The 27,397-nt window shown below is 46.3% G+C and overlaps 3 protein-coding genes across 4 annotated transcripts in view; all 3 read right to left on the reverse strand.

Annotated features, from left to right (window-relative positions):
• Positions 1-144, reverse strand: part of pyya (peptide YYa) — a 7,230-nt gene extending 7,086 nt beyond the window's left edge. Inside the window, exon 1 of the mRNA XM_068596125.1 lies at positions 92-144. The gene's annotated coding sequence lies outside the window, so the exon portion shown is untranslated. The remainder of the gene's footprint in view (positions 1-91) is intronic.
• An 11,128-nt stretch (positions 145-11,272) lies between these two features.
• On the reverse strand, positions 11,273-16,334 carry lin7b (lin-7 homolog B (C. elegans)). Its single transcript, XM_068596168.1, has 6 exons — positions 16,151-16,334; positions 15,357-15,475; positions 13,886-13,957; positions 13,180-13,389; positions 12,765-12,928; positions 11,273-11,855 (listed from the first exon to the last, which is right to left on the reverse strand). The coding sequence occupies exons 1-6, from the start codon at positions 16,224-16,226 to the stop codon at positions 11,834-11,836; spliced, it is 663 nt and encodes a 220-aa protein (XP_068452269.1). The 5' UTR covers positions 16,227-16,334; the 3' UTR covers positions 11,273-11,833.
• Positions 16,335-16,950: 616 nt separating this feature from the next.
• Positions 16,951-27,360, reverse strand: snrnp70 (small nuclear ribonucleoprotein 70 (U1)). 2 transcript variants are annotated; one of them, XM_068596115.1, is made up of 10 exons: positions 27,292-27,360; positions 26,394-26,547; positions 26,237-26,299; positions 24,988-25,042; positions 24,833-24,897; positions 24,673-24,735; positions 22,390-22,471; positions 18,545-18,646; positions 18,311-18,410; positions 16,951-18,233 (listed from the first exon to the last, which is right to left on the reverse strand). In XM_068596115.1, the coding sequence occupies exons 2-10, from the start codon at positions 26,538-26,540 to the stop codon at positions 17,441-17,443; spliced, it is 1,470 nt and encodes a 489-aa protein (XP_068452216.1). In that variant the 5' UTR covers positions 26,541-26,547; positions 27,292-27,360; the 3' UTR covers positions 16,951-17,440. The 2 variants fall into 2 exon arrangements, with proteins under 2 accessions (XP_068452216.1, XP_068452215.1); XM_068596114.1 differs by lacking the exon at positions 27,292-27,360 and adding an exon at positions 26,926-27,239.
• Between the last annotated feature and the right edge of the window lie 37 nt (positions 27,361-27,397).

Here is a 27,397-nt window from a genome sequence, read left to right on the forward strand (position 1 = left end):
AAATAATTGGTTCCTATGTCATTAAACTGGTATGACGGTCCCGTGAAGCAGGACGCGGCGTCTCAACAGGTCTGAGAGAAGAGAGACTTACTTTGAGGAGGCGACAGGAAGAGTCTGCTGGTGGAGGATGGGCTCTTCTCAACCAGGTGCTGCAGGTCTCCTTTAACTCCGACACAGAGGACTTATATAGTTCAGCGGCTCCGGAGGAGGGAGGGGATACAGCAGAGCGTGCGTCCTTTTGTGTGCGTGTGTGTGTGCGTGCATGTGTGTGAAGCAAAGGGTGTGTGAAGCATGCGTCAGATGGTGTGATGGAGATGTGATGCATCAGCAGTCACATGTGTTTTACACTTAACACTCAGAAGCTGCTTCAGTGTTGATTTCCTTCTGCCTCCACACTCAAACAGGTCACACTCGTACCACCTCCAGCAGGTTGACCTACGACCTCCAGAACAGGAGAAAAGAGCTAAATGTAGATATCAATGAAATATGTCTTTACATGTCCAAGCACCAACCAACCAGTCGAAAAGGGGAATATTCATGAGCTGCTGTCCATCCTCACACGCTGCTTTGGGGACATCGTGCAGGAATACTTCTCTGATCCACTTATAGGTCCTGCAGCTTGAAGTTGTACTGTCAGAACATTCCTTTCATTTTCATTGGATTAGGACCTCAGCCTCTGTACATAGTACAGGCTGAGGTACTACACTGCCTGAATCCAAGTATTTGATCTAAAAATAAGAAGTTTCTCAGTTTGGCCCAGATGACAAACATGTTGCTTCAAACTGTTCTGCGTCCTGCCACTAGAGGGCGCCCAGGTCTCCATGTGGCCACAGACAGACAGGCGGAGGCTTTTCATTGGAAAGCAGTCGTGGTGATGCACAACACGTCTCAGCTCTCTGAAGCCTTGACGTCTGAAGACGTGCACACAGCTTTATGTTGTTATACAGAACACTTCCAGCATCAAACTCAAGACCACCAGGGACAGCCTGGTCTGCTGGAAAATCAAAAAGAAAATATATATATATATATATATATATATATATATATATATATATATATATATATATATATATATATATATATATATATATATATAAGGCATTGGGCTCCATTTCTCATACGTGGCTCAACAGAGCTGATCAAATGTCTTATCATCCAGCTTACCTTACTGCGATGCTTGACGTCAGGCTAACTCGGTTCCTCAAAGGCTGAACTGCCCTCAAACGGTCTCGTTAATTCAGAACAGACGGCGGTCATCAGGATAATTGCTCGTGCACGTTCCTCTTCAAAAGAGAGCAGCGTTGAGCTCTGACACCATGATATTCATAGCTACAACATGGAAAATAAACTCAAAGGACAAGACACTTTTTTCTCCGCTGACGAGCAGGAGATGATCATGAACGCAGACGAGGAAGGACGTCTTACAGCTCTCCCAGTCCGGCCCACGTGAGGTCAATCAAACATGAAAGATAAATCAATAAGATGCAGCTATGAATGAAATACAACAACACTGCTTTTACTTTGAAGTGCTGTATGTACATGCTTTTACTTAGAAGTGGTGTATGTACATGCTTTTACTTTGAAGTGGTGTATGTATGTGCTCTTACTTTGAAGTGGTTTATATACATGCTTTTACTTTGAAGTGGTTTATATACATGTTTTTACTTTGAAGTGGTGTATGTACATGCGTTTAGTTTGAAGTGGCGTATGTACGTGCTTTTACTTTGAAGTGGTGTATGTACGTGCTTTTACTTTGAAGTGGTGTGTACGTGCTTATACTTTGAAGTGGTGTGTGTACGTAATTTTACTTTGAAGGGGTGTGGGTACGTGCTTTTATTTTGAAGTGGTGTATGTACGTGCTTTTACTTTGAAGTTGTGTGTGTACATGCTTTTACTTTGAAGTGGTGTGCATGTGCTTTTACTTTGAAGTGGTGTGCATGTGCTTTTACTTTGAAGTGGTGTGTGTATGTGTGTGTGCTTCCATAGCTTCACCAACAGGCTCGTTGAGGACTTTTAGACTAGAGCCTGAGTGAAAGTCTTGTTGTGTAGTTGTTGTGTAGTTTGTGTTCTCAGAGCAGCGGTGCTGCCGCGAGCCGCTCAGCCTCACAAAGAGAAACACAGTCAGTCTCTCAGGACTCGCTGCAGCTCACAGTCCAGACCGAACTTTACTGTTGAAAGCTGCTGACCCCGCGGTCTGATCCATGCAGAGCACTTTAAAGCAGCATCACTTCATGTGTTCATCTGTTCCTTCATGTGTTCCTCTGTTCCTTCATGTGTTCATCTGCTCCCTCATGTGTTCATCTGCTCCTTCATCTGTTCCTTCATCTGTTCCTTCATGTGTTCCTCTGTTCCTTCATGTGTTCCTCTGTTCCTTCATGTGTTCCTCTGTTCCTTCATGTGTTCATCTGCTCCCTCATGTGTTCATCTGCTCCTTCATCTGTTCCTTCATCTGTTCCTTCATGTGTTCATCTGTTCCTTCATGTGTTCCTCTGTTCCTTCATGTGTTCCTCTGTTCCTTCATGTGTTCATCTGCTCCTTCATGTGTTCATTTGTTCCTTCATGTGTTCATCTGTTCCTTCATGTGTTCCTCTGTTCCTTCATGTGTTCCTCTGTTCCTTCATGTGTTCCTCTGTTCCTTCATGTGTTCATCTGTTCCTTCATGTGTTCATCTGCTCCTTCATGTGTTCATCTGTTCCTTCATGTGTTCCTCTGTTCCTTCATGTGTTCATCTGCTCCTTCATCTGTTCCTTCCTCTGCTCCCTCATGTGTTCATCTGCTCCCTCATGTGTTCATCTGCTCCTTCATCTGTTCCTTCATCTGTTCCTTCATATGTTCATCTGTTCCTTCATGTGTTCATCTGTTCCTTCATGTGTTCATCTGCTCCTTCATGTGTTCATCTGTTCCTTCATGTGTTCATCTGCTCCTTCATGTGTTCATTTGTTCCTTCATTGGTGAGCGAGGGACGTTGGTCTCTCGCTCACAGACGAAGACGTTTTTTAAAGTGATTCAACAGCATGACAGCAACATGTAAATCCTTTAAAGGAGTAGACTGACAGTGTTTTGTTTTGTTCTGCACCTTTAACACCCCTACACACACACACACACACACACACACACACACACACACACACACACACACACACACACACACACCAAACATGCAACACTGCTGTCTCCATTCTATCTCAGGTTCAAACTGCTCCATCTTTTCATTAAACACATTGGAGATGTTGAGAATGTTCCTGCATTTGGGTCGCGGCTCGTCATTGAGGGTGATGGAGGTCCAGACCAGCTGAGAACCAATGCTGTAAAGTGTACACTGCACAGTGTGTAAAGTGTACATTGTGTACAGTGTAAAGTGGGTACATGGTGTGCAGTGTAAAGTGTACAGTGTGAAGTGTGTACATTGTGTACAGTGTACAGTGTAAAGTGTGTACATTGAGTACAGTGTAAAGTGTGTACATTGTGTACAGTGTGCAATGTGTACGTTGTGTACAGTGTGAAGTTTGTACATTGTGTACAGTGTAAAGTGTGTACGTTGTGTACAGTGTAAAGTGTGTACATTGTGTACAGTGTGCAGTGTAAAGTGTGTACATTGTGTACAGTGTGCAGTGTAAAGTGTGTACATTGTGTACAGTGTACAGTGTACATTGTGTACAGTGTACTTTGTGTACTGCATGCAGCAGTAAACGACACAGGAGGAGCAGCGCAGCAGGAAGCACCTCCTGTGTTTCATTCACCATAAAGTTATGAAGTTATGGATTCTATTGGAAAAGATGTAATCACAAGATGACAGATCTTTAAAACATATTCAATGTACAATATTATTATGATATTGTGTTTCAGATGATTATTATTATGATGATTACTTTTATAAAACTGTACATTTCTCTGGATCTTGTGGAAGAACCTGTACATGACGTCAGGTGTTGTTCTGAGAGGATGCTAGAAGCGTGATCTCTCACATATGCATTATTAACAATGTCCCATAGCTGAACGAGCATGCCATAGCTTCTGTATGGGTGTGTTTACGCCTCTGTGTTTGTGTGTGATGGTATCAGCTCGGCCTCGTAAAGGTTAGCTCGCTGGAAGCGACAGGAAGAGTGACAGGAAACATTTAAACAGCTGATAAAACACACACAGCGTCCTGTCACTGCATGTCACACACTTACACATGCAGCCACCGGCTCCATGAACACAGAGAGGATGACTGATGTAAGCACGTGTGTGCACACACACACACACACACACACACACACACACACACACACACACACACACACACACACACACACACACACACACACACACACACACACACACACACACAGTTGATTCTTCTCTGTATCTCCACTGTCAGGACACGATGACAGCCAGACGTCACTGATACCATCAGACAGAACCAACACGCCCCTCTAATGGACCCTGTGTGTGTGTGTGTGTGTGTGTGTGTGTGTGTGTGTGTGTGTGTGTGTGTGTGTGTGTGTGTGTGTGTGTGTGTGTGTTTCATAGCCATATTATTACGCTTTTGTTTTCCTTCATGGAGTAGATTTAATCCTCTCCTGCTAACGACGTCATCTGTTCCTTTAGATTAATGATGTCACGCGATCAGTCACAGCATCTTTTAATTAATATCTGCATCTCAACGACTAACAAAACATGTTCTCAAGAAAAGGTACTTTACACACTAAAGAAAAGAAGATGAATGTGATATGGAAATGAGTGAGTCTTACTTTCCCTCAGAAAACAGTGAATAAAGCAGCTCAGCAGACTTGAATCGGAGAAGTTTATAAGTGTTTATAAGTGTTTATAAGTGTTTATAAGTGTTTCTGTTTGAGTGATCGAGGGTCCAGACAGAGTGAAGTTGTTCAGCATTGAGCTCTGTCCTCCAGGTGAGCTACTGATGTAATGTTTGAGGAAGCCATCGATCACAGTGATGCCTGCTCGTCTCATATAACGCCTGGAGAGCAAGGTAGACCCCCCCCCCCCCCCCCCCTTAGACCTGGCTGCATCAGTCAGGTGGAAAGCTGTCTGAGAGCCCAGAGCGCCGCAGCTTATTGTGCCATGCCTCTTCCTGCTGACATAGTATTGTAATAGGATTTCATTATGAGTACTTCATTTATAAAAGAAGCACAAGTTCTTCACCACACTGACACCTGTGAACAGAGTAACAGCTGACTGAGTTTCAACCTTACACTGCAAATACATGTGAAGCCAAGAATCTCCATCGCCCCCTGGTGGCTGCTAACGTACACGTTGTTACCCTGCTCTGGAAACAAGCTAAATGCTGATGTGATGTAACACTATGACATTCACCCATTCACACACTGATGGAGGAGCTACATGAAGGTACCACCTGTCCATCAGGACTAACATTCACACTGATGGAGGAGCTACATGAAGGCACCACCTGTCCATCAGGACTAACATTCACACTGATGGAGGAGCTACATGAAGGTACCACCTGTCCATCAGGACTAACATTCACACTGATGGAGGAGCTACATGAAGGCACCACCTGTCCATCAGGACTAACATTCACACTGATGGAGGAGCTCCATGAAGGTACCACCTGTCCATCAGGACTAACATTCACACTGATGGAGGAGCTACATGAAGGTACCACCTGTCCATCAGGACTAACATTCACACTGATGGAGGAGCTACATGAAGGTACCACCTGTCCATCAGGACTAACATTCACACTGATGGAGGAGCTACATGAAGGTACCACCTGTCCATCAGGACTAACATTCACACTGATGGAGGAGCTACATGAAGGTACCACCTGTCCATCAGGACTAACATTCACACTGATGGAGGAGCTACATGAAGGCACCACCTGTCCATCAGGACTAACATTCACACTGATGGAGGAGCTACATGAAGGTACCACCTGTCCATCAGGACTAACATTCACACTGATGGAGGAGCTACATGAAGGCACCACCTGTCCATCAGGACTAACATTCACACTGATGGAGGAGCTACATGAAGGTACCACCTGTCCATCAGGACTAACTTACAGCAAATCCTGGTTTAAAACGTTTATGACTGAATTATCGACCTCCTGCTATCCTTAGGAGTGAGTCAGTGGTGATATCCCAGCACGCGTGTTTGAACACACAACGTGGACACACAACATTGTCAAACCACAGACGTGCGTGCCCCCGCTAATGGATCGCGGCGCCACCTGCTGATACGTATGACCTCATGGATGGCAAAGCCAATTTCAAAACGACACACTCCAGCACACACATCCGTGTCCAAATGGCTCTCTGGATGGAGGACCACGTGTCCACAGAGCGGCGCGGAGGATCAGAGCCCCGCGACGTGTCTGGAGCTGTCCATGGTGCTGAACGTCCTGGAAGCCCTGTCCCTGCTCCTCTACGAGAAGACAGTGGGAGGAATGTCCATCAACCTGAACACTTTAATGAGGGTCTGAGCCGCTGGCAACGTCAGACCGGAGGAGGCCCTATTGAAACTGAAATGTTTGTTATTATTTTTCTCATTATTGTTCCTCATTGCATGGACAAACGAGGGGCTTGGGATATACGTAAATTCTTCAAAATTTGCACACCTCTCTGAATTGGCGAAAATGCCAATGTGATTGGGGTGTCAGAAAAAAGTCGAAAACATTTGCTCCATAGCGCCCCCTTTGGATGTAAAACTTATACATTTTTCCCACCTATCTCCGATTGACTTGAAATTTGGCACATATGTTCGGGTGGACCTGCTCTACAAAAAACAACAAAGTGGGACCCTTAAGCTCCGCCTACTTAGATTTTCCGCCATTTTGAATTTTGTGAAAAACACTTTTTTTCCAACGTCTCCTAAACGCTTGGTCCGATTCTTACGAAACTTTCTGAGGTTCATTGTTGAATCAATGTGATCAAACTTTGTAACAAATGTTCTCGATATCTCATTGCGTTTAGAAGATATGAACCAATTAACCTCACAAACTTTATATCATATGTCAACATCGTGTCCCTTAACCTACCCAAATATTTTGAGAATATTTTAACACCAGGGGGCGCTATAGTGAATCACTCAATTTTGGCATTTTCCTTGTTTCCAGGCGTCGTACTTTAACAAACTCCTCCTAGAGATTACATCCGATTGATTTCAATTCTCTGTGGATCATTACTGATCATTACTGGTTCAATGTCATCAAAAGCTTGTTGATATGGCGACCCGCATGCTGCAGCCAGCGAGGGCCCGCTCACAGCTGCTCGCAGCTTTAATTACTCGTTGAACCTTTATGATCTGTTGAGATGAACCTGGTTCTCATGCTGACAGATCTTTTATGCTTCTGCCCAGCGACATATTGTTTTTCCAAGTGTAGCTTTAGCAATAGCCAATAGCCACAGAGATAGCTTCAGCCATGCTGCTGCTCATAAGGTGCATGAGAAGAAAGAGACGCTGTGATGTCACACACTGATGGTGGACTGTAGTTTTGTAGCTTTGAGCGTTTTGGCCATTGCCATCTTGGTTTTGTCCGTCACCATGTAGTCTCTGTGCAACCAGAAGTGACATAAAGGGTTGAGCTAAATAAAAGAAGGAAATATAATAATATTTTTATGGAACCAAATTGTTGCAATTAACATTCGTGAAGTAAAAACAAACTGTGAAAGGGTTCACACAAATTGCAATTGACAAATGCCACGTGTGTACCTGTGTAAATATGACAATACGATTTACATTTTATGTTTTTATTTTCATGAATGGGAATAAAAACACACATTGTTAAACACTCATCCATTTTAAAACACTTTAGTTTTCTGTCTTTACATCTATTTGCTTCTCTCTCCCTCTGATCTGCTGAAGCTCTCTCATGTTGTGGAATTGTTCCTCCAGAGTGGAAAGTCTTCACAGGCTCTGCAGGGCCGCTCGTGTGTAGGTGTGTGTGATTGTGACTGTGCATGTTTTTGTGTTATTTATGTAGGAGTGTATGCATGTGCGTAAGTCGAAAAGACCAAATGTGCAATGACGTCTTTCAAAGTGAGTGAGTGTGTGTGTGTGTGTCTGTGTGTGTGTCTGTGTCTGTGTCTGTGTGTGTGTGTGTGTGTCTGTGTCTGTGTGTGTGTGTGTGTGTGTCTGTGTCTGTGTGTGTGTGTGTCTGTGTCTGTGTGTCTGTGTGTCTGTGTGTGTGTGTGTGTGTCTGTGTGTGTGTGTGTCTGTGTGTGTGTGTGTGTGTGTGTGTGTGTGTCTGTGTGTGTGTGTGTCTGTGTGTGTCTGTGTGTGCGGGGGGAGGATGACTGCATATTTTTCTTGGCGACAGTCATGAGCTCATAATGATGATGGATTCTGCCGCCCTGTGTGGCAAACTTTGTTTCACCTGAACACACAACGCTCTCATCTCAGTGATGTGATTCCAGCGAGCGCCTGCAGAGCCTGTGAGGGCCTCTGTGCTGCAGCGCTGCGAGCAGGAGAGCCAACTGTCAACGACGAGGAGAATAAGAGGCTGGGATGTTGTATAATACAGAAGATGGTAGATATTGCAAGGCCTACTCAAGGTATTCCTCGAGTCCTCCTGTTTGATGTTGGTGACATCTATGATGCTTTACTACATCTATAGTGGGAGAAACTCATTGGGCCTCATCATTTTCATATTATTATCTAAAATCTCTTGTTTTTCTGTAAAGTCATTGAATAAATGCTCAGAACTGACTGTATAAAATGTAAATTCCTCATTTCAATATGAAAGAGACTCACATGTCCAGGAGGAAAGTCCCTCTCACTGCTCGTGAGCAGATCTAAATCTAAATCACTTGCTCTTGTCCCTCCATGTTTCAGGTTGAACCGTTCTGATCTGGGGAGAGGACGAATAAATTAACATCCTACAGAGTATGACATCACAACTGATGCGCTGCTGCAGGACGAAATCTGTACGAAGCTCCTCAAGACGGTGACTTAAGTAAAGTGTTTGTCACCGATTCAGTGAGTGTGAATTCTCTGTTAAAGTTTATTTCATAGCTTCTTTTTAGTTTGTGATGAAAGCTGTTGAGTCTGAATGAAATGGAAGATTCTGACGTGTTATGTTGTAATACTTCAAGTCCTGAACATGCACTTTGTGTTTTTAATTCAAATGCAGCTCGTTGAGTGTAAAAGGAAATAGATCCGGACCACGTGACTCCTCCCTCTGATGCTGATCCACGTGAGTCCTCCCTCTGATGCTGATCCACATGACTCCTCCCTCTGATGCTGATCCACATGACTCCTCCCTCTGATGCTGATCCACATGACTCCTCCCTCTGATGGTGATCCACATGACTCCTCCCTCTGATGCTGATCCACATGACTCCTCCCTCTGATGCTGATCCACATGACTCCTCCCTCTGATGGTGATCCACATGACTCCTCCCTCTGATGCTGATCCACATGACTCCTCCCTCTGATGCTGATCCACATGACTCCTCCCTCTGATGGTGATCCACATGACTCATCCCTCTGATGCTGATCCACATGACTCCTCCCTCTGATGCTGATCCACATGACTCCTCCCTCTGATGGTGATCCACATGACTCCTTCTTCTGATGGTGATCCACGTGACTCCTCCCTCTGATGCTGATCCACGTGACTCCTCCCTCTAATGCTGATCCACATGACTCCTCCCTCTGATGGTGATCCACATGACTCCTCCCTCTGGTGGTGATCCACGTGACTCCTTCTTCTGATGCTGATCCACATGACTCCTTCTTCTGATGGTGATCCACGTGACTCCTCCCTCTGATGGTGATCCACGTGACTCCTCCCTCTGGTGGTGATCCACATGACTCCTCCCTCTGGTGGTGATCCACGTGACTCCTTCTTCTGATGCTGATCCACATGACTCCTCCCTCTGATGGTGATCCACGTGACTCCTCCCTCTGGTGGTGATCCACATGACTCCTCCCTCTGGTGGTGATCCACGTGACTCCTTCTTCTGATGCTGATCCACGTGACTCCTCCCTCTGATGCTGATCCACATGACTCCTCCCTCTGATGCTGATCCACGTGACTCCTCCCTCTGGTGGTGATCTGGTCCCTGTGTTCCGGTTTGAGCCGGTAGCCCTGACTCGGTGAACCCGGCAGTCTTTCTGCTGTGCTCTGCCTCCTGTTTCCAGAAGTTGAACTAGAAGGTCAAAGGTCTCTGGAGTCCTGTGTTTGGGTTCAGACTTGACCCGTTACACCTCCTTGACCTTTACATTTCTTCTTCTAAATTGTTGTATTTTGTTCTTTATTAGTTCACCGCATCCATAATACGGATTATTTAGCTTATGTCTTCTTTTCTTCTGATTTGATACCCTTCGTTTCCTCATCTTGAATTTGTATGCACGCTGTGAATGACTTCTTTATTTTTCGCCAAATATCTTTCCTGCTTTACCTGTCACCAAATTAATCATCATTTAAGAAATGAGGATCACATTTCCAATACCTCCGAAATTATTTTTCTGTTTTGTTGGTACGAAATGGATTTAATAATTCTGTGATGAGACGGTGGAGCGTTATTATGTGAGGATCCTGAAACTAATCATAGCCAAGAGATCAAAACCATAAGTCAATCTTCTACTGTAAAGTAAACACTTTCATATTAGAATTCAGGAAGTGCCAACCATCAATCACCGAAGGTTTTAATAAAATATAGATGCAGTAATTTTAAATGTGATATTAAGACATATGTGGAATGAATGACTCCACGATGTCTTCTTTCCACGAGCAGCAGGGTGGCGACACCTGGTGGTGGTTGAGGACATTGCTCTCCATCACAAACACCCACATGACTCAGTTGAGTCATATGCAAATTATGTTGGCATGACATGGTATTACTTTTAGGGAAATATAATTTAATATAATAAATATAATATAATAATAAATATAAAACTTACAAAGCTCTGTGACATAAACATTTCAGCCTAGCCCCAGTAATGTGTTGCAGGGGCCCTCAGAGAGCCTGCTGCAGGGCCAGTTACAGGACTAGTTACAGGACTAGTTACATTACTAGTTACAGGGTCAGCTATAGGGCTGGTTACAGGACTAGATACAGGGCCAACGATGGGACTAGTTACAGGACTAGTTACATTACTAGTTACAGGGCTAGTTACAGGTCTAACGACAGGACTAGTTACAGGACAGTAGTGAATAATATAAAAATAATAAAATGCTACTTCACAGCCGACTTCACTGTGAACTGGAGGAAGACGATCAGAATGAGAATCAGAAGCTGTTTAAGTTTGTTTTACACAATCGAGACTTTGACTGAAGCCATACGCAGCAGGAACGATTAAGAAATTCAATCAACACAATTAGACTTTATTTCATGAATAATTATGCAAATCATTGAATACACAGTTAAACATTTGTTTGTTTTTATCCTCCAAACTTTGACTGAGATAACACTTGGCAGCTACTGAATCCAGTGTAGTTCTATCTACTGCTAATGGCTAGCCCTCTAGCTCGTCCACAGCTTCCTCTGCTACTGAGCTCTAGCGGCCGACACTGGAAGCTGCCGGGGAGTGCGACGCACGACATGACAACACTCAATTAAAACCACAGGAGAATATAAAGGCCAGGGTCTAGGTCAGCCACACACTACAGAAGCTGCCCTTATGCATGCTGAGGATGATTGACACTGGAGAGATGACATTACAGGCACGACAACAAGCTCACGCTGTCCTTCTCAAAGGAATATGGAAAGAGGGGGGAGATTATCCTAAACTGCAGCGTTGGCTTCATGAAGAAGTTCAGGTCACAGGTGTTGGTAGGCTACTTTGGTTTGTTGCTTCTCGTCAACGCCTCCCGCTGGAACAGAAGAGGAAGGAGGGCTGGACAATGCCATGGATGGAGCCTGGATCAGCCCCTGGACTCCAGAGATCTGCAGAAAGAGAGACAGATGATGCTGCATGCCAGGAAGCTATGCTACAAACACTACCAGACAAGGCCACAAAAACCTAGATTGTTAGTGTCAAATGACAAAACATGTCATGCAAAGGTTACACTTATTGCATGCTTCTCTCTTATCCACAGTGTCTGTTGAGCAGCTGGCCCTCTCATCTCTCTCTCTGTTTTTTTTTAAAATTATTCTGGAAGCTGACAACAAACCTAACGTTACTTTGTAAAGAAATGCTCTTTCCTAGTCCTGAAAAGGCCATAAATCAAAACCAGAGTACCTCTTTGTTTATAAAGAAGTAATGCAGCGGCAGCAATGTTTGTGTGAAACTCATCAGCGACGGTCCTCCCTGCAAACCCCGCCCCCACAGTCCGGATGTACTAACCCGACCCAGATCATAATCTGGTCCCTGCGGTCCAAATGCAATGAGTTCCTTTAAAGGTTCAGAGTCCAGGGGAAGGTTCCTGCAGGTGAAAGGTTTCGTGCCCCCTCTGGGTCACCCAGAGCTTTCCTTGGCATAGGAAACATATGCATAACCATTTGCCATGGATGGTGGTTATCTGGATGGTGTACCATATGTATACTACTCACTATATGAATAGTTTCTGTCATATTCATGTCATGAGCTGTAACTCTGTTACTTTATTCTGGTCACATGACATCTGCTGCTTCTGTCCATCCTGGACAGGATCCTCCTCTGTTGCTCCATGAAAGAGTTTTATCTAGTTTTTTCATACAAACTTTGTAATTTGTGATTTTGGGCGATACAAAATGAACTAAATTGAATTGAAATTTCCTAGTTTGCAGATTGAGACCAGATCATCATGCAGGAGATCCCTCACCATCAGAGCATGTGGACCCGCTGTCAGTGTGACGTTAAGGTTGGTGACTCACGAGTAGCTGGTGTGCTGCTGTCGTCTTCGGGCGCTCCTCATCTTCTCGAAGCGAGCCTCCATTTCCTCCAGGACCTTCGGGGTGTAGCGGACCACCAGCTTGACCGAACCCTGGGCGGCCTTCAGAAGCTCCACGGCCTTCTCATGGTGCTCCCCCTCAACGCTCTGCATGGGCGACACACAAGAGTCTCAGACCGGATGCTGAGAGGGGCACCCTGCCAACGGGGTCTCTGAGGGGCTCCTTACAGCGAGGACACACCGGCCCCTCAGAGGAGATGAACGAGCACACCTCTCGTTACTTTAGCATCTACAACCTGAAGTATTTGGGAATAAAGAGGGAATTTTTATTTGAGTTCATAGCGGTTATTAAATTAAACCAGTGTGTGTGTGTAGCTCCTCCCAGTGGGCCGGCCTACCACTCCGTTGACAGACAGCAGCTGGTCTCCTCTCTTCAGCCCTCCTTGGCGGTCGGCCACGCCCCCAGGGATCACTCTGGAGATGTAGATGGGGGAGTTCTGCTCTTTGCCCCCCATGATGTTGAAGCCCAGGCCTTCTTCTGTCTTCGGCAGCTCCACCACCCTCGGGTGGGCGTGGCCCTCGCTGGCTGCAAAGGCGGCCACTGTGGCCTGTTTGAGAAAGACACAGACGTATGATTTAAGATACGGACAAATGGTTTGGACACAATGGATCTTCATCAGAAGCCACACTGTTTTCAAACTGATGCCACAGGTGAACATTGAAAGAGGTTTTGCTTGATGGTTCCTCCTGTTCACACTGAGGGTGATGCTTCCCACGGAAGTGATCACAGAAAGTAAATGAAAGCTTCAGTAGTTTGACAAATCAAAAGCATCCATCCACAAGAGGACTGATTGCAGCTCGCAGTGTTTCAATGTGCTCATGGGCCACAACACAAAGTCAGACGCTTCTCTGCATTTGGTTGAAGCAGCAACTCTGAAGCCGGGTGCTCTGAAGGCACTGGGTTTAAATTCATCACTTCACACATGACAACCTCCACACATGAATGAATCCACCATCTCCATCCCTGCAGCAGCACTCAGTCCAATTCAATTGTATCTTGTGCGCTAGTGAAGTCCTCTCTCGCTGTTAGTGTGCATGTCATACCTTGGCAGTCGCCTGGGCTCGCACCTCTGGTCCTCCAACGATGTCAAGAGTGTCATACAGCTGCTCGTAAACCTGAGGAGCAACACGGGAGTGTTAGACTGGGATGAACATGGAAGACAAGAAGCCATATGTCATGACCAGGAGGTCTCCTCACTCCTGTGACAGAGAGGAGTTGAATTATGTAATGAATGTGAAGCTCCTCTAATTAAAGCTGTTCGGGTCATGAATTTGTGTGTGTAAAAATATATATATATATATATATATATATATATATAAATATATATATATATATATATATATATATATATATATATATATATATATAAATATATATATATATATATATATAAATATATATATATATATAAATATATATAAATATATATATATAAATATAAATATATATATATAAATATAAATATATATATATAAATATAAATATATATATATAAATATATATATATAAATATAAATATATATATATAAATATATATATATATAAATATATATATATATATATAAATATATATATATATAAATATATATATATACATATATATATATATAAATATATATATATACATATATATATATAAATATATATATATATAAATATATATATATATATATATATATATATAAATATATATATATAAATATATAAATATATATATATAAATATATAAATATATAAATATATATATATAAATATATAAATATATATATATATAAATATATATATATAAATATATATATATATATATATAAATATATAAATATATATATATATATAAATATATAAATATATATATATAAATATATATACATACATATATAAATATATATATATATATATATATATACATATATAATATATATATATATATATATATATATATATATATATATATATATATATATATATATTTATATATATATATATATATTTTAAACTGAGACCCCCATATATGACCACCTGCAGTTACTGTGTGACCGACCCACGCATGCTGAGAGTCGTGTGGTTAAAGCATGGGGACCGAATGCAGGCGGACATGTTGATGCTCTGAGGACGAGGACACACACTCCTTCACTCTGCACATGTTGATGCTCTGAGGACGAGGACACACACTCCTTCACTCTGCACATGTTGATGCTCTGAGGACGAGGACACACACTCCTTCACTCTGCACATGTTGATGCTCTGAGGACGAGGACACACACTCCTTCACTCTGCACATGTTGATGCTCTGAGGACGAGGACACACACTCCTTCACTCTGCACATGTTGATGCTCTGAGGACGAGGACACACACTCCTTCACTCTGCACATGTTGATGCTCTGAGGACGAGGACACACACTCCTTCACTCTGCACATGTTGATGCTCTGAGGACGAGGACACACACTCCTTCACTCTGCACATGTTGATGCTCTGAGGACGAGGACACACACTCCTTCACTCTGCCTCCTACCTCTCTGATGGCAGCACAGAACTTGCTCTGCAGGACTCTCTGCAGGGCCTGCAGTTTGGGAGGAGGCAGCTCTCCACTGCGCTGGAGCCGGTCCAGCAGCTCGATCACCCTGCACACATCTAACACACACACACACACACACACACACACACAGTTCAGTACTCAGGTCAGCACTAGAACCCTAACCCACCACACCTGTGGCCCGTGGGGCCGCTGCAGGCTTTATAAAGGCTAACACGTAGAGGGCAGTTCGCTCGCATCAGTTCGCTCCTCCAGTCAAGCGAACAATGAGGAAGACTCTGGTCGCGCAGCTCGACCGCACCTCAGACACGCGACGTTCTCACCGTGTTCGCTCGCGCTGTCGAAGCACATCCCAGTTTAATATTCTAATGAGATGCATTTTGTTTAGCATCGTAATGACATGAACATTGTTTCATAGACTAATGAGATGTATATTGTTTAATATATTGCTGAGATGCACATTGCGTGTATACGTCGTCCGGACAGAGGCGACATTGTTCGCTCAGAGGACGCCATCAGTTCAGTGTCGGAGCGGCTCGTGCACCAGCAGCAGCACCGCGGGCCTTCATAACGCCCCGTGGACACGTAATAACGACATGGAGCCATGACGCGTCACTAATGTGAGCCCACATCAGTATCCAGGCGACGCATGTAATGACATGGCCGTTGTTTCCCGCCAGTGGGAGCGGACGTAAAGACAAAGGAGCATCTACCTTCTGGAGGTGAACCGGGGACCGACGCCGTAAAGCTGGGCACGGAGCCCGGGAACGTACCTCTCTCCAGGCACAGCGGCTCCGGCAGGGCCGCCATGTCCGCGTCCTTGGCGGGGTGGTAGTAAGAGGACATCATGGTGAGCTCCTCCGCGTGCAGCTGGCTGATGAGAGTGCGTTTGAGCAGGTCGAGCTCACAGCGATGCGCGCTCCATCTTTGATGATGACGACACGGTCAGAGGCTTCCACGAGCAGAGCCGAGCAGAGCCGAGCGGAGCCGAGCGGAGCCGAGCGGAGCCGAGCGGAGCCGAGCGGAGCGCCGTCTGACGCAGGCGCCTATGAACTACGTTTCATCATCAGTCCTCATCAGGATTACGACATGATTCAACTAATTATTGCACCAATAAAGTTCTTCTGTCTTCAGTCAGACGCAATAGTCTGCCATCACACAGAGCCAGTCAGGACATCGACATGGGACACCGGGAATCAAACCACCGATGCTCTGATGGATGAACGAGCCTGCTTACCACAGGGCCTCAGCAGTCACCGTCCAGGACGTCTCCTGGTATCCATCCAGAATGAGACATGTACACCATTAGTCGAAGCACGCTCCCTGATGCTGATAGCCAATCACAACAGGTTCACAACATTATCATCCTGCAGCAAAACTGGAAAATACTAATATTTAAACAGGTCAACTCCAACTGGAGGGCCAGTCGGGTCTCGTTTTGTTCCCTTTTCAAGGTTAGATACGATTTAAGTCACAGGATACTATGAACGCCATACAAATCTCATGTGCTCTGGCTTCAAGCCACATCTTTATTAAAAAGGAGCGTGCAAATCTAACATACAAACAGCAGACATAATTTAAAAAAAACTTTATTCCAGAATGAATAAACAGAACCGCCCTCAATTGTCACAATACTACATCTCCATCAATTTCACAGACATTGAGGGGAAACTTGTCACTTGGTTCAAATGAGCATACAATCTACCTGTTTTGTGACCCTTCTACAAAGAATAGAGCTTGTGTTTCTACAGTTCATCCCAAGCCATGTGGAAACAGAAAGAAAGAAAAACATTTCTAGAGTGAATCAAGTAAAACGTCATCTGATAACATTTAGTGGCACGGATTAGTTGGGCAATGCAGGAAAGCTGCAACTTCTGTGAGACCAAATGAGTTCTAAGCATCAACTGAACGTCAACAGGATGAAGAGGAATAGTTAACAGAGGAGAGCTAGCTGGATGTCTGCAGCTGGAGAGGCCCGACATCATTCTGACTTCCTGTGTGTTGGTAAAACGTTTAGGGCAGAGTTAAAGTATAGTATGAACCAACGTGTTAACGGGAGCGCCTCAGTACTCGTCTCCTGGCGCCTCCATCTTGTAGCCGTTCTCACTGGAGACGTAGCCGTCGGCCGACGGCACCGACTGCTGGTCCATCATCCCGTCCTGGCTGTACTCCTCCATGTGCGGCGGCGCTCCTCCCTCCTCCTCGTTGCCCAGCTCGTCCGGGGGCCCCGCGTCGTCTCGTTGGGAGCCGTGGCGCTCCTCTCGGCGCTCGCCCCGCTCCCTGTCCCCCCGCTCCCTCTTGTGGTCGCGGTCCCGGTCCCCCCGGCTGCGCCGCTCCCGGTCCCTGTGGCTACGCCTGCGCTCCCTGTCCCGGTCCCGGTCCCTGCGCTCCTCCCCCACGGCCTCCCCCACCTCTCCCTCGTTTTCCTCCAGCATTCGGTCCCCTCCTTCGGGGGCAGCATCTGCCGGCCCGGCCTCCTCCCCGTCCGGCCCCTTGCCCCTCTCCCTGTCTCTCTTGCGGTCCCTGCTCCTGCTCCTCCTCTTGCGCTCTCGACTGCGCTCCCTACTCCTGCTGTCGTTTCCCGGCGCCGCCCCCGCGCGGTCTTTCTCCCGCTCCCGCCGCCGGCTACCACCACCACTACCGCTGACCTCATCTCCTCCTCCTCCTCCTCCTCCAATCGGCCTATCTCTTTCCCTCTCTCTCTCCCGGGATCGAGTGCGACGGCGGCGTTCGCGAGGTTCTCGGGGTTCCCGGGGTTCGCGGGGCTCTCGGGATCGGGACCGCCGGCGCTCTCTGCTGTCCTTGTCCTTGTCCCGCTCCCGGCTGCGCTCCCTCCGCTCTCTGGGTTCCCGATCACTGAACAGGACGAAGGGCAGAGCGTTAGGCCTGCAGGACTCACACGTGTGACGGCAGACCAGGGCCTCAGCACTCACCCCCCTATGGGACGCTCATCGTAACGCGAGGCGTCGTCTCGGCCAGAGTGCTTAATGTTGACGTCGGCGCCGCCTCTTCTAGTGCCTCCCAATCCACCGCCTGGTGAAGAAGCACAACACAGATGAAGTCTGGACCCCACCTGGTCCTGAAAAGAGCCTTTGACCCGACCGCAGCCGGCCGGAGCCCTGCAGCTGAACGTCATTGTGAGGTGTGGACATGAGGAGGCAGCTGACCCAGCCTGCGAGGATGCCATCCCTTCACCGTGCGGCCTCGCTCCACGTCCACCAGCACTCGCCTGCCGTCGATCTTCTTCCCGTCGGCGTGCTTGTAGGCGGCTGGAGGAGAACGGGAGAGGAAGACAGAGGTGAGAGAGGAATAGGACGGCATCAATGTGGCCAAGGAAACAAACGATGCATTGTTATACTGACCAGGAGCAGGCGAGGCCGAGATGGCTGCTCTCTGGGCAAAAGCCGAAGGATAAGGGAGCAGACTTCCTTCCACCCGATGAGTGACTGATACCTTACGCTTTAACCGCACCACTTAAACACCCAGCGGCCACTTCTGGGCTACGTTAAATAACAGCACATCGCGGCCATCCTAAGTCGTCCGAGTTGTCGTAAGGAGAATTAGGCTAAAGGCTAGTGAAGCAGCTAGCATCTTAAACCATGAGACACTGCTCATACTTAACCCACCTGCTGGGACAGCTGACCTTGTAATGACCTCACTTTAAAATCACAGCTGTACGTCATGTAGGAATTACTTTTAGATGAAATGTCATAATTTTTAAAAACAAAACTCTCTCATGGCCGTAAAGCACCTTTTGAACTTAAATATTTTGCAAATGCTTGAGAGTTAATTGTGCTCACACACACACACACACACACACACACACACACAGCAGTAAGTGGCTGGTCAGTCCAGTACATATCAGCCTGTATTATGCAATGGCAGTAAAATGTTTGATTTTAGCAGCTTTACTCTGTTGAAGGAGGTCAACATGAGCAGCACTGGACTCCTTTCAGACCTGCCCCCCACCCCCGAGACCACACAACAGGTGTTTGATCATCTGGCATAAGGAAGAGGACGTGTTGAGCTGCAGGAGGCTCGTCCTGGCTGCTACACTGGTCTGATGGAGCCATGAGCAGAAGAGGGCCTTACCAACACCCGGCACTGACAGCATACAGTCTGAGGGCCTTACCAAATCCTCACATTTACATTGGAGGGCCTTACCACGCTCCCTCACACACTCTGTACAGTCTTACCATGGTCCCTCACACACTCTGTACAGTCTTACCACGCTCCCTCACACACTCTGTACAGTCTTACCATGGTCCCTCACACACTCTGTACAGTCTTACCACGCTCCCTCACACACTCTGTACAGTCTTACCATGGTCCCTCACACACTCTGTACAGTCTTACCATGGTCCCTCACACACTCTGTACAGTCTTACCACGCTCCCTCACACACTCTGTACAGTCTTACCATGGTCCCTCACACACTCTGTACAGTCTTACCATGGTCCCTCACACACTCTGTACAGTCTTACCATGGTCCCTCACACACTCTGTACAGTCTTACCACGCTCCCTCACACACTCTGTACAGTCTTACCATGGTCCCTCACACACTCTGTACAGTCTTACCATGGTCCCTCACACACTCTGTACAGTCTTACCATGGTCCCTCACACACGGGCCTCATGAAAGTCTGCCCCGTCTCAGAGCCTTACCAACAGCCACCAGCACACATACCATCAACACCTCTCCAGGGGCCTTACCAGAACCCCTCCACTTCCTGGGTCACTTAGGGTGACAACATCCCAGCCAATGACAGGGCCTTACCAAACCCCCACCAGTCCTACCAAAACTGACCAACGGAAAGAAAGCAAAAACAAAACAAAAGGCGGGGCTATATCCTTACAGGAGCCTTGTTACCCCGACCAGCTGCTGAGGACTCCGTCATGTTCAGCATGTCTGGTCTAGAGGCCTGAGGTAAAGTCTCAGCTTATTCTGACATGACATACACTCAAACTTTAAAAAAAACTGACCTTACTATTGTTATAAATTAATATGTAGGGCTACATTAAACCAGTATCTACCTTAAGTTATGTAGTGAATCATTTATGTATGAATTGCCCATTCAGCAGAATTACCAAAAACATTGCCCTCATCAGCACTTTGGTTGAAGCCAGCTCAGACCTATTGATGGACAGTACAACACATCCACTTCTGACATTGAACATGTGATGAATTAAAAGCGGTTATGAACTGTTTTAGGGCGACATCTTCCACCACCTTGATATTAGAGTGTTGTAGTGTTGACCTGGTGCTTTAAAACATGTTGGCACAATGACATTTCTCAGTGATGTGGATGTAATGATGAAGTAGGTATGCTGTTTAGTTTAGATATCTCTTGGGCCGTAGTACGACATCCTAAATCAAAGACTGATGCAATACGATGCTCAGCCCTGCCGGTGTGAAGGGATGAGGCTCTGCAGACGGCCTCCACCGTCTGCTTGGAGAAGGAGATGTTAAATGCATCCTCAGCATGGCTTCACGTGCACTGAGTTAATGCTCGGCTTCCAGCTTTTACGTCTTGCAGTGCTCTCTTAAATCTACACTGATGTGAGCAGAACGAGCTCGAGCTACCATTGAGTGAGCGTCGGCTGTGTGCACGGACCGCCGCGGGGTTCCTTTCACAAACAAAGGACTTGTGAGAACATTTGTATTCGTACTTGAAGTGCGTGTGCATTCTAGGTGTTGAACTCTGTCCCTGCTGACCGACGTTGACTCGTGACTGGACCGTACCGACAGTCCGGACGGCACCACGGGGATCCTGAACGCTGCCTCTCATTCAGTCCTCCTGCACGGTGTCCGTCACGTGCAACTGCACACTGACTGACAGCTGCTTCACGGTTGGAGTTCTAGTTCCCTGAGCGTGTGCGCTACACAGCGAGGTCATTGCTATTGCCAAGCATGGGCCCGAGTAACCTGAGGTGGCTTCGACAAAGGGCAGAGTCATCGGGCAACATTGAATACACTAGTGGTCAGGGGTGCGTTCAATGGTCAAAGCCTAAAATCCAAGTAGTAGTAATTGCACTGAAAGCGCTTTAAGGCGTGCAAATAATGACGCTTTACCCATTGAACGTAGCTCCTCTTCCCTATGTAGGAGATGGAGGGTGGAAAGAAATCTTACCCATCATACAAACCCATTATACCAACCATATACTGAGCTGTGGTAGTAGGGTGTAGATGTATCATAACCATCATCATCTGCCAGCCAGCTCTGGCCAATAGCCATCACAGATTGGCGGCTGCAGTGGCAATGAGAACAACACACAGTTAATACACTGTTCAGCCCCACATCCCCCCTCATTTCACCCACTGCTGTGACGACACGTTTGCTGTGATTCAGCAACTCTGGTCTTGAAGAGCCGATCACACCTCTATAGCAGAATGGTGTCATTGCGTTGGATGGCACCATTCCCTTGTCTAATGAGACAGGACTCCATTACTGTGGCGTCGCCACCGGCTTTAAATACCTCTCGAGTGTGGCGGAGTTAACTAATCTCACCATGACCAGGGTTGAAGACCACCAATACAAACTTTAACAAGCTCAATAGCTACAGAAGACGGTTTCCCAGTCGGTGCTTGACCAGTGTGACCTTGTGCTTACCATCACAGTCCAACCAGGAGAGCTGCTCTTCCAGAGCTACAATGCCTAACTGTTAAAAGACAATGTGCCCCTTACAGGCAAAGATGTTCAGGTTCACAGGTGAAGGACAGTTCTACCTCTTGGTCATCTCACTTTTCCCAGGATGCCCTACTGAATGAAGTGGTTCCCCTCCTCAACCAGACTATTAGTCAACTGATGACACGCATCCAACACACACACATCACACAACCACCAGACTCTGATTTCAACATTTACAAGTACTCAGATAACTTTGATTTCACAGGCATCCATTTTGTCATTAGGTAGGAGTCTCCTTGCTAAAGTCTGAAGAGAACGCTGCCACCCCAGCACCATGACCAGAGAACCGTGAACATGTGAGCGTGTGTGCCCTGGTACTCACAGTGCATGTCTCGTTCATGCTCGTACTCGATGAACGCGTAGCCCCTGGGCTTCCCCGTCCTCTTGTTGTAGACTATGTAAATCTGGAACACAGGCATTGGAGACATTAGTCATCATTCTACACACAGACCAGCAGACACACACAGGCAACATCCAGAGAGAGTGTGTGTGCATACATCATGTGCAACACAACGTTGAATCAAACTTTACATACCACGTTCAATGGAGGCTTCCTGAAGCATTGCAGGCCAGTGGTGCTACACTGTACACGCAACTGTTACATTTATTTTAATCTACTATATGTGAACGACCATTTCAAGTAGGGCTGCAACAACGGATCGATAAAAATAGATTATTAAAAGTTCGCAAAGAACTTCAACATCGATTCGTTGTGTTACGCGATTGTTACGCCGCTCAATAAGTCGCTGAGATGTTTGAGTATTGAACAAAACAGTTGAGTGAAGCGCAGCAGACTGAAGGTCCAGCAGCTTCTGCAGCGCTGTACCTTCTCGTATGTTACTGCATAGTCGCGTTGCGTGTACAATAACTCAACAGCTAGGCTAACCGTTGTCGTTAGCTCGCTAGCTAGTCCTTCATTCCCCGTGTTTGAGCTGTTGGGTTAGATAACGTCTTCATTTTAAAATACCGCTTCAAGAGAAGCAACGAGTAAACATCTCCTCTGAGGTCAGAACACAGACCTGCGTTCAACAGTCTGATATAATGAGGCTTCATGCAGAGGAAGTGCTGCTGGGATTTGTAGTTCCATATCTAATTAATAACCTTTGTTTAGGTAAAGTGCAGTATCCAGTGTGTGTATGTGTGTGTGTGTGTGTGTGTGCGCGTCTGAATTTGTGTGTGAGTGCATCTGTGAATGAGTGCGTCTGAGTAATGGTGCACAGTATACCGATACTAAAAAAGTACCGCGCTACCCGTACGTTAAAAATGATACGATTTTGCACATTTTAAGTATCGGTACATTCTGAAAATAGCGCTTCCTTAAAACTGCTCCTCCCTCCCTCTCTCTCCATGCAGAGAGTGCATGGAGAGAGAGCTCAGGGGGCGGGGCTTAAGGCTCCGGCTCACACAGAGCAGCAGCGGGGGAGACATGTCCGGAGCTCAGCAGCTCTTGCTGACCGTCTTCTGCTTGTAGAACAAGAAGACGCCAGGAGTGTAATCTGGAGATACTTTGGAGACAGTGCAGCCTTGAGGGGAAGCCCACTGACACCGATAGACCCGTCTGTAAAACGTGCTTTAAAGCAACACAAAGGAGGCAACACGCAAACATGGCCAAGCAGCTTTTCAAAGAGTTTAACGAACGACAGGTTAGCAAATGTAATTATGAACATGAAAAACCCCGAGCTCACCCAGATAGAGCCACGAGGAGCATGAGCCTAGTTTGACTACAAGCATCTATGATCATGAGGTCAGAACGCACAAAAGTGTCCCAAATGAAACACAACTGATGCAACATGGTGACATGCTGCTGGAGCCTGAGGGTGCATCTAGAGCCAATTAGTTTTAGTTAAGAAAAAATACTTATCTGTAAAATTATGTAACTCTACAATTGCTCGTACTTATGGAAATAACCATGTAGTCATGTGGTGCAATCAATGCTATGATGGCAACGTGTAGTTTTCATTAATATCTTAATGGATGCTAATACTAATATTAATGTCATTTGTCAAGTGTTCAAAAAGCTGGGCAGAAACAAGCTGCTCAAAAAGGGAACCATACAGACGTATTTATCACTATCATAGATAAATATACCAGTATCATATTTATGGTATCGTATCAAATTCTAGTATCGTAAGTATCGGTATCGTGACATTAATGGTTGGTATCGTATCAAAGTCATAATTTTGGTATTGTGACAACCCTACGTGTGTGTGTGTGTGAGCGTCTGCATGCGTCTGAGTGGAGAGAACAAGTTCTAACGTTCCTGTTAAGTTTTTGATTTGTATTTATCATTTTTTGTTAAGCTTGTTTGCACTGTGAAATTGCACTGTCAGTTTTGTTTTTGTAATACAAGGATGCAAATTACTGCTTTTTGAGAAAACATGCTTTTTCTTTACCCAATTAATCTAAAAAAGAATCACCCAATTAATCAATTATTAAAATAATGTTTAGTTCCAGCTTTAGTACAAACTGCAGCATCTTTTTAGCCAACAATCCATGTGACAAAGTATGATTCATGAATGACGTCATGGTGTCAGGCTTGCAGCGTTACATACTGTACATGGATACCATTTGAATGTAGCGTGCAGTAAACAGCAGCGAGACGTACCCGTTTGATGGGGCCGTACACCTCAAACTCTCGCCGAAGCTTGGACTCTGTCGTGTCATAGTTCTACAGCAAAGAGAATATCATTAGACAACATAGTCATGGTCTCAATCTACAGACGTGTTGCAAGAGGCCTATAATCACACTTGTTTGTTTCACTCACCACTCGGGCCACAAACAGTGTCTTGAAGGCGTCCCCTTGTGCATTGGGGTCGTTATGGGGGTCCCCTAAAACAATGCAAGGAGAACAAGCGGTTAGTTCAAAGCAAGAAGCCCGACACAGGGAAAAGCGCTTGGACTGTCACTGTGAACACTTACACAGCTTGAGTTCTGTCTCCACCACGGCTTGTCTCCTCTCAATCTTCTCTCGCCGCTGCGAAAATCAAAGATCAACATGAAATGATTGACTCTCCATCACTCGGATCCATCATGAGGGCCATCAGGACCAAGACCTCCTGCCACACAGTTTCTTCCCGTCAGCAGTCGGGCTCACCAACAGAGCCGGGTTCCCACTGACTGACTGACTGACTGACTGACTGTCTGTCTCCCCTCGGACCTCCCCTCCCGCTCTCTCTAGGGCTGCAACAACGAATCGATAAAAATCGATCATTAAAAAAGTTGGCAACGAATTTCATTATCGATTTTTTGCGTTGCGCGATTATTACACCGCTCGATAAGTCACAGAGAAGTTTGAGTATTGAACAAAACAGTTGAGTTGAGCGCAGCAGACAGAAGGTTAGGGTGCAACCCTGCACCCTCTCTATGTCGCTGCATAGTCGCGTTGTGTGTACAACTTCATCATCTTAACAGCTAAGCTAACCGTTGTTGTTAGCTCGCTAGCTAGTCCTTCATTCCCCGTGTTTGAGCTGTTGGGTTAGATAACGTCTTCATTTTAAAACACCGCTTCAAGAGAAGCAACGCGTAAACATCTCCTCTGAGGTCAGAACACAGAATTACGTTCTGAGCGGACCAATCACAGCGCTTGCGGTCCGCGTCAACGCGCAGTAAGGATTTTTGGGAGGTGCACGTCAGGCTAGGACGTTACGTTGTAGTCCAGGAGATGCTGACCACTCTCGCTGCCACAAATGCAATATCAGTGATTTATCAAAACATTTGGCAAACAAGCAGAACATAAACCTGCAGAAATGCAGCGCTTAACCTCTAGGTGAGCGCATAACTTATCATATTGCAAATGTATTTGAGAGATTTCAGAACTTTCTGTATTGCTGACCTGGAAAGACTGTTTGTATACATACAGGAATAAAAAAGCAATGTGGATTCTTTTCTCTATTTACTGTGTTTAGGGAACTGATAGGAGTACCATGTTGATACATCTGAATGATATCCATCCCTAGTGCTAATACAAGCCACACTGGACTGTGAGATCCTTTTTAGCCGTAATTTACTGAAAAGCACAGGCGACCCTTCTTGTTGGTACCCAATAAAGTGGCCACGACGTGTATCTGGTATAACACAGCTAGTAGTAGCTAATAGTGGTGCTTTTTGTTTACACCACTGGGTGAGCAGTCCTATGAGCCTCCTCAGAGGCTGAGGCCCCGGGTCTCACCTTTCTCTCCAGCCGCTCATCTCGCGTCTCTGCCCTGGTGGGTGGAGGAGCATCTCTCGGGTCCTGATCAAAGCGGAGAGAAACAACATTAGAGATGTGCCATTGAGAAAGAATATAGGTCAGAGTCTACAGACATTCTCGAAGATGAGACGCTCACCTCGAAGTGCCTGATGAACGGCGCGATGCCGCTGTAAGGCTGGTTGTGGTGCTTCTCGTGCGGCAGCTTCTCGAGCTGCGACAGGAACGGGATCGGGTCCCGCGGGGCGAAGAGGGCCAGCAGATTCGGGGGTAAAAACTGCGTCATCTTTCACCTGAAATAACAATATCATGTCGTATTATCGCCACAACAAACAGGCGGACACGTTAGCCTAGCAGTAGCTACACGCAGAGCACCAGAAGACGGAAGCTCGCGAGGCAGGCGGCTGCGGCTGCTAGCTTGATGTGGCAATTGTCTTCATTCAGCCCCCTTCCCCATTAGCACGTGTCCCGGGTCTACGGGTGGTACCTGGGGCCAAACGTGGGGCTCCGTGGCGTTACAGGCAGCGGGGCCCGGACACAAAGGAGCAGGAGCACGATCCTCGTGTTCACGACGGCTCTCCTCTCACCAGCGGAGCTAAGTCTCCAGTAGTACCCCTGCGCTAGCCCGCAAGCTAACGATGCTAACAAGGCGCCTCGAGCATGGCTCTCACCTTCTCTCCTCCAATGTGTCGCCAAGAAGTCAGACCATGAACCAGGACCAAAAGCGTGCGGCGCGTGCGGGTCTCCCGGACCGACGGACTCAAGCAGACGTCGACAAACAATAAAAATAAAGGCGGTGTTTAGGGGCCGAGGCCGTATGGCGACAAGTATTTGAATGTGTGCGAGCTGACTAGCTGCTTGTCTTTCTGAAAAGTAAAATGGCGGGATGCCGGAAACCGACGTCCTCTGACGTAAAGCTCACCGCGATCAAATCACCACACATCACCCTAAAATGCTTCAGTGTGGATTTGAACCCAGATTCAAGAGCAGCGCGCTATGGTCGCCCGTGTGCCCCACAGAGTGTTATACGCACTTACGTGTACAACAGGTGATTCCGCGTTAGTGTTTCGGTCTCAGTTAACAGCGCTGCTCGTGACGCTGAGGACGCACCACCGCGAGGTGGCGCGCCCGGCCTGCAGCTCC

The sequence above is a fragment of the Clinocottus analis genome, unplaced genomic scaffold, assembly GCF_023055335.1.
Source record: "Clinocottus analis isolate CAN_PGR_092001 unplaced genomic scaffold, fCliAna1.0.p SCAF_34, whole genome shotgun sequence".
In the NCBI taxonomy this organism is placed as follows: domain Eukaryota; kingdom Metazoa; phylum Chordata; class Actinopteri; order Perciformes; family Cottidae; genus Clinocottus; species Clinocottus analis.